Here is an 11,541-nt window from a genome sequence, read left to right on the forward strand (position 1 = left end):
TGCGAGATTCGACACAAAATCGCCATAAGACAGAAACTCAATGGGAGAAAAAAGTATCTACGCCCAACGTGGGGCTCGAACCCACGACCCTGAGATTAAGAGTCTCATGCTCTACCGACTGAGCTAGCCGGGCAATGAAAACAGGAACGATCACATAGTTTACTTAACCACCGGAACAACCATTGCTGTCGTTCCAGGTCTGTGTCATGTCGCCCTCTAAAGGAGATAAAACGAAAAAACTATTTATTGGCCAAATGTCACTTTATTTAGGGGAAAAATGTCAATTGTTAAATTGGCAAACAAGAAATGTCGTCATGTCAATAACGCACATTTTATGTACATTTAGCCACGAGAAGATTTTTTTCTTTAAGTTAAAACTTACAGACGTGAAAATATATATATAAAAATAATAACGGTACCAAAGCAGCATGTAAGAAATTAATACTTTCCCCTTGAACTTATAAAGTATAAAAACAAGAAAATGATAAATCTTGGCAACAATGCATCTCTGTGTTCTGTGTGTTTGTGTGGAGGGGAGAGGGTGTTCATTTCTTTATTTTCTTTCTTTAAAAGTTTTTGTAATGAACGTCAACCAAAAAATCACTTCAGCAGTTTTAGAGAGCACTTCATTATACTGAATGACTGATAATTACATACAAAATGCATATTGCTGGAGATTTGAAATCGTGTTTTTTTCTTTTCTTTTTTTTTTATATATCCAGCACATACAGAAAGTGAAGAAAGTAACTAAATCAAGCAGAATTACATTAAGATGTGCAACATCTTAATCTAAGAACATTTGCATTTACAAATAAAAACAACTAATTTATTATTATTGTTGTTGTTGTTAAATATTAAATTAAAATATATGAGACGTGATTTACTGTGATTTTCGTCTGAAAAGCTAATTTAAAAAAAGCAAAAACCTTTACGTGAGGTACGTGAAGGCATCGCAGTCATGGGTTCTCCTTTACGTCATTGGCACGGGGCGGTTCATGAATGGGGTTCTCAAGTGGGAGGGCCCAGTACTCTGACTTTTCCAGGCAGGAAAAAACTGGGTGTTGTGCTGTGCTCGCTGCAACGCGTCTCCATGCGTGTTTTTAAGAAAAAGCGTGCTGTGTTTCACCGGACTTCTGCACAGCAGTGAAGGAATCGGCCCCTGGCGTTTGTCAGCTGAGGCGCGCGGCATCTGTAGCAATAACACAGTCCAACGGAGGAAACAGGACCCGCCGTTCGAGCCATGGGTTTTCGCAAGAAAAATAAGAGCCCGCCGGTGCTGAGCCACGAGTTCGTGATCCAGAATCACGCCGACATGGTTTCGTGCTTGGCAATGATTATCCTCCTCGGACTGATGTTTGAGGTACCGCTTGGTTTAGGAGTTCTGCTTCAGCTTTCTTCATAGCATGCTAGCTGTCGTTAGCATGCATGACAGCAGAGTATGGCGCGCGCGTCTTGCCTTTTTTTTTTAGATAATTTAAAAGCCCATCAGACACTAGTTCTGTAAACACGACTCTTTTAATGCCCCCTAGATAATAAGCATGTGATTTTTATCGATGCATGCAGCCTGCTGCACTTTACACAGGGACTGTAGCTTAGCTAGCTAAAGAGAGCAAAATAGCAGTAGCTAGTAAGTCTCCTCCCAAACACAGCCTTGAAACTTTCAGATCAACTTACAAATCCACCCAAAACATCTTTGCGATGTAAAGTAATGGTGTGCACCCTCAACCCACAGAAATATGCGGCTGTCAGCATCCTTCCACCGTGTGAGGAACCCTTGCTTATAATATTTATGTGTTGGCATCATTTGGCTGTGCTTTCTACTATTGTATGCACGATCCACGTATTATCTTAGAGTTCTTGTTTTATTTGAGAAGAATGAATGTAGGATGTGTCCTTTTCCTGATGTAGATAGATCTAAAAGCACATTTTGATGTCATTGTTTCATTGACATCTGTTTTGTTTTGGTTCCAGGTCACAGCAAAGTTTGCCATCATGTTCATCACGGTCCAGTACAACGTCACTGAAGTCCTTGGTGCGCTGACGTGAATCTAAATTTGAATCCTTCCAGAAGTCGCTCTTTCATCGTTGGTCTTTTCTTTGCAGATGAGAAAAGCGAGCCGCTTAACTTTTACCAATACGGCCCCAAAGACGTGGCGACTGTGTTTTTCTACCTGCTGATAGCGGTCATCCTTCACGCCTTGATACAGGAATACATTCTCGATGTAAGTGCATTTGTTCGGAAACCATAGCTTTGTTAGTTTAGCCTTCTTTCAGTTTTAACTTGTGATGCAACCCCCCCAAATGGCTTTAAAAGTTCTACATTGTATTGACTTTTGGTGAGTACATGAAGTTGGTGGAAAAATATGAATTAGTCATGGATCATATCCAACTTCAGGCTTCACTTGTGTTTGAATCGACTCTGATTTCTGTTTGCAAGTGATCATCTTACACACTTGACCTTTTTTTGAGTTGAAACACTTGTACCTCAGTTTTCAGCCTCTGATAAACTATTAAAATAAGTAATTACTCAGTTTTATTATTCATTTTTTAAAGTTTTATAATAAAATAACGTGTTTGTGGTTCACATGGGGAAATTTTTGCACCACCGTCTATTTGAAAAAAAAAAAAAAAACTATCACCATTTGCAAACTGACTAAAACGTTTGCAGATGTCAAAACAATGAAAATATTTCACGTTAAATCTGCTACTTGTGGGAAAAAATGTAGTTTTTGTAGGAATATCACAATAAATTTTTGGTTTATTCTTTACCACAGCCTCCCTGGTATTGCCAAATAAAGGAGACCTTCCTACAAACCAGTGCTAGCCCCATGATTCTTATACTTTGCTGGTTATGTCCACGGAAACAAAGAATCTCGTGAATTGGGCCATGAAGACGAAGCCTCCATAATATGGGTACATTGTTAATACAAATAACAGACAGCGTTGAATGAAAAGCAAAAATGTAAATACATTTTTAGCTACCGTTACATAAAAAAAGCAGATGTGGCAGAGGAAAAAAATGGGAAAAATCAAGTGTTTTGTTTTATTTTAATACCAAAGAAAGGCACTTTTTTTTTTAAAGTTTCTCATCCAGATGAGCTCTACACAGACGTCCCGAAGGCCCTCAGAGGACTTCTCTCATCTGATCTTTGCAGGACCCGTTAGAGCAAAAAGTCATGCTAGATAAGAAGAAAAAAAGATAAAGAAAGTTGCACCATTTGTTTTTATATGTGCTTTTTTCTTAATTGTATTTCAGAAAATAAACAGGAGGTTGCATCTGTCTAAAACCAAACACAGCAAGTTTAATGAGTCTGGACAGCTGGCAGCGTTTTACCTGTTTTCCTTTGTTTGGGGCTGCAGCATCCTGACAGCGGTACGAGGCTCACTTGTTCCCAAAAATCAAAACATGCGCTCTCCTGCTGCAGAGGGCTTTGTCTAACTCACAGTCTTTCTTTTTTTTTTGGTTTGTTTATGTTTTCAATGGCAGGAGGACTTTGCAAAAAATCCTACATTCTTATGGGAGGGCTACCCACACACTCGCATGGTGTAAGTAAAAACCAACACATCTCTGTTCAGCAATAGTTCACATTTTTACAAAGAAATGTCTCCCACTGCACAAATGTTAGCACATGTTTTGACTTTTAAGCGAGTAAGTGTATAAAGAAGTTAAATGTGATGCATTTTCTAAATTTTGTTTTCCTGTTCAGTTTATGAAATGATGGTAACGTCTGAAATAAATGCAGAAAAACAGCCTGTAAATCATAGTCTGGAGTAAGAAACTATTCATAATTAACCTAAGTTGATGCTGATCCAGTTTTCAGGTTAAGTTCTTCTACATTTGCCAAATTGCATATTGGCTCCACGCTCTTCCTGAGCTGTACTTTCAGAAAGTGCGAAAGGTAAGTGCTGTTTTTTTTTTTCCTGAACAAGATGTTTTTCCGTGTTTAGGTTTTCATATTATCTAATGCCAGAAGAGCTTGTTATTAAGAGTGATATTGGTTTAACCCTTGTGTTATCTTAGATGACCCCACCCTTACTTTGACGGTTCTCCCTACCATGACAAAGGTGGATAAAGGTGGACAGATTTCATGTAATCCATGGACACCAGTGAAGATCACAAATCATTGAAGAAAAAAGGTTCAGCGCACTGTCTAGTGGGTCTAGATGACCCAGCTCCCAACGTTAAAGTGCCTAGGATAGCACAAGGGTTACATACGCTGATTCTTTGCAGAAAAACACCGTCTTGTGGTTTGTGAAACGATCAACCGAACCAAATCCATCATGTCATATTCATAGATTTGCCTTTTATTTTAGAATCCTTGTGAAAAAATAAATGTAAAGTTCACATTTCCCAATAACCTGGTTATTTTACGTTTACATTTGATATTTTTAAACCCCTTTTCTTAAGCTTCCACAATAGAAACTCAAACCCTAAATGTAAATAAAAAACATAAGGAAGGAGAATTCCCCAAACATCACTGAGATTAAATCAAATAGTGAGGAACTGTCTGCATGGGAAACAGCCCCGCCCACAAATCAGCCATTGCTGCTCTGCAGAAACTTTGTCCTAGAAAACATTACAGTTTATTTTAATTTTAATTTAGCTCAAAGTGGCATCATTCTTACTAAAAGACCACCTTGAAAATGTATCAGAAGATGATCAAAGAGGGACTTTCACGGTGAGACTTTTAATGAACTGACGGAACAAACTGTCATTTTTTCCACAGGAAGACATCCCGCGCCAGCTGTATTACATCTGCCTTTACATCGTCCACATCACTGGTGCCTATGTTCTGAAGTGAGTTCCACTGGTCACTAAGAAATTGAGCATAAAAGTAGCTTGTAGTTTTTGAAATGGGTTATCCGGTTTTCAGGTGTGTTATGTATGTCGTTGATTCTCCATCGCTCTTGTCTTCTCAGCCTCCACCGACTGGGCCTGGTGCTGCTGGTTCCTCACTACCTTGTGGAGCTCCTGTTCCACGCTTCCCGCCTCTTCTACTTCAGCGACGAGAACAAGCAAAAAGGGTATCCGTTTGTTCTGCATCGCTCTCTCCGTGGCGGTCTGCTTCTCTCTCAATCTGTGGTTGGCTTTGCTCCTCCAGTTTCACCCTGTGGGCTCTTCTTTTCGTCATCGCCCGTCTCCTCACCCTCACGCTCTCGGTGCTGACGTTTGGCTTCGGCCTTCCCCGCACGGAAAACCTCGGCTTTTCCTTAGCGGACGGGAACTTCAACGTGCTTACCGTTAGGTAGGTGCAGGGAAAAGGGGGATTCAATCTAGTTAAACGATCAAACTCTAGCCAACTTTTTCATCCCCTTAGGATGACGTGCCTGGCAGCCATCTGCCTGACTCAAGCCTGGATGATGTGGAAGTTCATTAATTTCCAGTTGAAGAAGTGGAGAGAGCACAGCCAGAGTCAGGCGTCGAAGAAGAAGACGTTTAGCCCAAAGAGCAAGCTTCATAAAAGGGAACCAACGAGGGGTGAGGAGACGCTTCATCTTCTTCCATCTTTGAGTTTCAGGTCATGAAGACAAAACTCCCTCCTAATGTTTGGACTGACTTGTGTCTTCAGTCGGCGCCGCCAACGGAGTGGTCAAATCCGAGGATAAAACGTCGCCGCGGGCAAGAAAAGCCAAAGCTTCATGAGGACGCAGCGGCGCACAGTTTCTTCACTTTAACACCTGCTTTCTGTCTCCTGCTCTCCAAAACAAACAAAACAACATTTAAACCGCGCTAAAGCGTCCGTCTGGAGCTGAAGCTCCTCCTCTGAGAAGGCTGCGTGTTGCGGTTTGCTGTGGGTGTTGGTCATTCTTTGGCCGCAGGGTGATCGCTGGTTTTGATGCTTTAACGGGGATGGCTCTGCACCTCTTTTGAGGCGTCCCTTTGTGGAATAGAAGTTCCGAAATTTTAACGTTGCAAGACTTTGTGGAGGCGACCGACTTCAGTGCAGCTCCGGGAAGGTGTTGGCGTCCAGAGTTTGGACCTTACGGTGTTATGACGCTTTCGAGAAAGAACGAGTTTTGTTGGCCCTCAGCTAATGGTCAAATGTAAAATATGGTGTAGAGATGAAGGCTGCTCAAGGCCCACATGTCGTTTTAACACTAAGTGGAGTGGCTGTCCTTAAAGGGGCAACTTCTTATTAAAAATAAATACATAAATAAAAACAAAAACCTGAACTTAGCCTCAGGTGTCTGAGCCAAAGAGACGAAGCATTGTGAGTGGGAGAAAGTTTCCAAATGTAAAAGTTTCTTTCTCCACAGGTCAAAGGGGAAGTGATTTGAGGCGAGTAGAAAGCGTAAAAGCCAAACCGCAGAACTTCAACCTTTAATGCTCAACTGTGGACTCTCAGAAAGGGTGACGAGTGAGATTTTACTGCCACTTTTTTTTTTTTTTTTTTTTTTTACCTTGCTGGTTAAATGACAGCGTTGAAGCTGAGCGGATTCTTTCTGCGGCTCCCCCGTCTCCTCGCTGGCAGAGCAGCCTGCCTGGCAGGGCGAGGAGGCGACACTGTGCTGTTTGCATCCTGTTAAACCTTGTTGCGATGGGCATGATTGGTAATGTTTGCAAGAAACTGCATCTCTAAGCTTGCTTTTTTTCCCCCTTTTTTTTTTTTTAAATGCATGGTGGTTTAAAAGGCTGAGGACTTCAATGCTACTTCACATGTTGCATATCACACACTTCAGCATTCAGTGGCCTTTTTTTTACAACTGATGCAAGAGGGTTCAGTTATTTATTTTTGTCCTGCGATAAATATTTATATGCTTGGAAAAGCTATAACCAGCAAACAGCGGTCCATAGCAAAACAATACAATCTTTCTTCAAGTGTCCTTACGATGTTGGTCACATGTCCTGCCTGTGTTGTGCTCGGTTTCTCTTCTCTCCGGTTCTTGGGGCTTTGGAGCAGTTGATTATAGGGGTTCAGGGGCTTTCAGTGCACCTTTTATGACGCGTGTACAGTGCTGTTTAGTTGACTGTACGCTCAGCGACGATGTAACCGCTCGTTTTTTCCCCCCCAAATGCTTGTACACGAAAAAGTGACAATCTGTCCACCTTGTCCTGCCTGCCTTTGGTTTTTTTTTTTTTTTTTTGCCCTGAAGATCTCTTTGGCTCCAGCTTTGAACTGTAGACGGGTCGGTCGGTCGGTTTTATGTTGTCCCCCCCCCTGCGCTCCATGCCCACACCTTTTCAGTGATCGTGACATCACCACATGTGCGGCGAGCCGCTCCTCTCAGCCCTCCAGCGGGGAGGAGATGGTCTGGCGCTCTTTTGGACTTTTCCCGGTCGGTCGAGGCCCATGTTTGCAAGTGGCAATGTCACAGGAGGAAAGGAGCAGAGGACTGCTGTACCAGCCTCTTATTAACATGTCTCTGAAGGAAAATATATAACGTTAACCCTACACTGTACTAAAAAACGTGTCAGATTTTAAAAGTATTTTTATAAAAGAAAACTTGTTGAAGTTGACTGTTGTTGCGTATACATGTGTGAGTATTTGTTTTACACTCCTGTTTCTGTATGTAGTGAGGATGCAGCTTGCTGACCTGTGGATGTGTGTTTGCTTTGTGCTACGACTGTCTTCTTTTCTGTAACTTCATGGCCTTATTAGAGTTAAGTGGACTCGGTTGTTTAACGCTGCAGATGTACAATGCAGGTTTTTGTATTCATGATTTACAGGACTCGAACCTACACTGTTTTTCTTCTTTTTTTTTAATTTAAGTAAATATTTTTTTTAAATTCATGTTGTCCCATCTAAACATCAGCGATCGATGTGGCTCTGGAAAATGATTTTTAGCCTGTCGGATCCTACAGGAGTTCCCTTTTGCTGTTATAATTTATTAGGCTCCTCCCATACCCCCCCCCCCCATGTATTTTCGGCACGTATTGACTGGGATTGTTCCAATAAATGTTAATTTTGTCAATAATATAATGGATTTATACCACGAGCAGCCGCTAGATGGCGCCAGTCCTCCCAATTCAACGGATTCTTTATTCTTGTAACCCTTTTTTTTTCTCATCCCTATCTGACGTATATTTGTAAGTATTAACCCTTGTGCTATCCTAGGCACTTTAACATTGGGAGTTGGGTCATCTAGACCCACTAGACAGTGCTCTGAACCTTTTTTCTTCAATGATTTGTGATCTTCACTGGTGTCCATGGATTACATGAAATCTTTCCACCTTTATCCAACTTTGTCATGGTAGGATGGTAGAGTTAAAAACTAGAATTGCTCGTAAAATACACTTGCAGTCTATGAAGATGGCATTTTCATTATAATTATACAATTGATTAACTTTACAAATATTATACTTTCCTTTTTTTAAATCTGCTGTCTAAATTCTAATAGCTTTGAACACTACTGTCCACTTTTAATCATTGACTTTGTTTTTTTTAATTTGATGTTTTGAATAAAGCGTTTGTTTGTTAACCTGTATCATTTGATCATTTAATTTGTTTCCATTGTTGTCTTTGAGGGCATACACTGAATAATGCATTTGTCTCCAAGGTAACAGGAGGCAAAAGGACGCTGAAAGATTGCGGTTGCAAAAGTGCACCGTAAATTATAAAGGTTGCAGATAATAATTGTCTGATACCTCCTCTGTCATGAAGTCTTGTTTCCGGATGTGGTTAAACTTATCCTGGTTTCACATTTTACCTGCTTTTCTATATATAAATAATTAAAGGGGTTATGCTGCATGGACAGAATATTTCAACAGTATTAAGTTTGTTTTCCCAATTTAATCTCAAACTGAGGTTAAAGGTCATTTTAGGGAGGAGCTCTGAAGCAAAATCAAAGATTTTTTTTAATTACATTTTATCTTACATTTTTTTAATCATTTGCATTTTGCTAGAGTGTGTTTGGAAACCTTTCCCACATTTTTTTAGTCCTGTGACAATAGAACATTTTTGCCATCCTTAGATCTTTAAGTAATCACCACTAGGGGGCAACGCCGAACCTCTTCCCTCAGAGAAAGATGTGGTCATGTTATGGCTTGATTACAAAATATGCTTTAAAAGAGACAAAAGGTAACAGGAAAAAGGAATCCACATGCATTTACACATAGATTAATGGTGTAAAAATTTTATTACTGTTATCTGGAATCAAATGGCCAGTCAGTACGGCCTTCATCCACGAGCGGTGAGGAATCAGCCCGGCACAGACAGGAGACAGGCGCTCACAGCTAATGTCTTGTGTTGTTTCAGACTAATGGCTTTTCTTCAGGCAATCAGACAGCTTGATTGATCAGAGCGAGGCACAGAGGCAGGCTGCAGCTCTGCAGGGGGTGCACAAGGATAGAAGTTCATTCACATGCTCTTCATCACACTCACAGGGGTGCTGCTGACTGTGCCCAGAGCAGGCGTGCATGACCCCCTCACCTTCTAGAGGTGTGCTTCAAACTCTAACCTGATCTAAGGCGAGTCAACAAAAACACTGCAGTGTTCATCTTTGACTGAAACTGCAACAACAAGAAAAAAAAATCTCTGTTTTGTTCTGCAGTCCTCTACGCCTTTCCCAGGGAGGATAAATCTCTTGCTGAATCGTCAGAATTATGTGCAATTTCCATATAAATTAGATTCATTAAAATTAGAGCACTTTCTTGTTTAACGGAGCTCATTTTGAATTCTGGATTTAATAAGACAAGTAATCCCAGACTTGGAGACTAATAGCCAACAATTAGCAGGACAGGAGTGTGTGTATGTGTGTGATCTCCTGGAAGTACCGGAGACGGTGAGTGTTTCTATCACCCAACGGTCTTGGTTGCTGTTTTTAGAGTTTCTTCTTACAAGCAAAAGCAGCTGTTGCTTTCATGGTTGTGTCCACCTGAGGTGCTTCCATGGAGGAAGGCCCAAGATGCTTGTGCTTCTTTGACCTCTGGGTGCATTAAAAAAGGGGGTGGAGGTGAGGGCAATGATGGAGCAGGTGCACACCAGGAATCAAGAGGGTGGAAAAGAGGAGAAAACATTTGGAGGAGGAAAAGAAGAAGTAAAATTTTTTATTTTTTTTCTCATCCCCATCTGACATATTTGTAAGTATTAAAATGAGTACATTAATGTTTAAGCTCTACTCCAATCATCTTTTGATCTTCTGTAAAATTGTTCCCAGTGATCTTTTTACACAGGATTACTATTTTTTGCCCAAATTTAAGAATCCTGTGTCGCTTTCTAGGACATAGTTTCTGCAGAGCAGCAGTAGTTAAGTAGAAATTTGCCTCTGAGTTTGTGTGAAATAAGCCTGCCTCTACTTCCCCCTTTCCATCTGTTGACACTCTCTCTCCCACTAGCTTACAGTCCCTTACAACAACCCAAAATTAATTACTGGTGCAACAAAAATGGCGAGCAATATCGGAGATATTCAGCTTTACAGTTTTGAGCCAGATTCCAGCTCAGGCGAGGAAAAACAAAGACGCCCATGAATCCATTTGTTTGCAATCTGATGCATCAGAATTAAGCAGAGCAGGGAGCTTCAGACTGCAATTTTTTGTCTGTTCCTGTCCTCCATCATGAGAAAAATAACCCTAAGATGTTAAAACAATGACCAAAAAACAAGCATTATAGTAGTTTTAGAAAGAAAAGAAAATCTGTTTAAAATAATCACTTTGATTTTGCTAGGCTCTTTGCATAACGGAAGCCTGATGTTCTGTTTTGAGGTCAGCATACTTTCTTTACTGCTTTTACAGATTGAGGAGCATCTAAATCCATTTAAAGGCCTTCTAAGGTCCAGGCTCCACTTTCAGCCATGTTTTCCTTGTTTGACATCTTCATGTAGTTGTGCAATACACTGTAGTGCACATGGAGCTGCACTGGCACACTTGGTAAACAGGACAACTGGCAGGACAAACAGGGTCAGCGTGTGTCAACAGACAGTTTAAGGCTTTACCTGCTTCGACAGACAGCCGTTGAGATAAAGAGCACACAGCCTTTCTTTAAGTCATAGTCCTGCTCTAGCTTTATTGTTTTTACAGAACTGAAGCTCGAACAGTGTGGAGGCTTTGAAGCTAGCCGTTCAACAACTGACCCCATTTCTGCACTTTATCTGTTTAATCCAGTCACATTGATTTGCGAATCTATAATGGAGGCTGAGTTTCACAAACGAAACTGGAGGCAGGGAAAAGTCATTTGTTGGCCATGTGTTGGTGTCACCTAAATCACCATCATGTCTTTTATTGAACTTTTCTTTTTGTTGAACCAACTCTTCTATTAATGTCATTTTAAAACAGATTTAAGGGAGAAGAAGCACAAACATGGACACTAAGTATTACCTGATAAACGTTCTCTTTTTCTGATGTTTTCTTTTCAACAAAGATGGAAGTGTTTTTTGTTTTTTATGTCTTTAATATAGTTTTATAAAATTATCAGGCAATTAAAGGTGTCAAATTTCACCTTTGATCATGTTGTGACCCTTAAAATTAAACTGTGTCTAATTAGTAAAAAGAAATTTTTCAATAAATCTGTTTTTAATTCTAAATCCAAGACAAAATATGAGACAGTTAGGGGGGAAATAGTCCAACATATAGTATCTCCAAAAGCAGGTAGGACCCTGACATTT

General features: G+C 40.5%; 1 protein-coding gene and 1 non-coding gene across 2 annotated transcripts; one reads left to right on the top strand and one right to left on the bottom strand.

The window, feature by feature from the left end:
• Nucleotides 1–60: 60 nt before the first annotated feature.
• Nucleotides 61–133, bottom strand: trnak-cuu. Its single transcript has one exon. It is a non-coding gene; the product is annotated as a tRNA-Lys (tRNA).
• Nucleotides 134–846: 713 nt separating this feature from the next.
• Nucleotides 847–8,427, top strand: LOC101155768 (translocating chain-associated membrane protein 1-like 1). The gene is made up of 11 exons (XM_023957144.1): nucleotides 847–1,360; nucleotides 1,972–2,032; nucleotides 2,104–2,222; nucleotides 3,257–3,373; nucleotides 3,488–3,546; nucleotides 3,815–3,899; nucleotides 4,728–4,798; nucleotides 4,921–5,025; nucleotides 5,103–5,246; nucleotides 5,319–5,479; nucleotides 5,571–8,427. Exons 1-11 carry the CDS (start codon nucleotides 1,241–1,243, stop codon nucleotides 5,642–5,644), a joined length of 1,116 nt encoding a protein of 371 aa, XP_023812912.1. The 5' UTR covers nucleotides 847–1,240; the 3' UTR covers nucleotides 5,645–8,427.
• Nucleotides 8,428–11,541: the final 3,114 nt, after the last annotated feature.

The sequence above is a fragment of the Oryzias latipes genome, chromosome 7, assembly GCF_002234675.1.
Source record: "Oryzias latipes chromosome 7, ASM223467v1".
Taxonomy (NCBI): Eukaryota; Metazoa; Chordata; class Actinopteri; order Beloniformes; family Adrianichthyidae; genus Oryzias; species Oryzias latipes.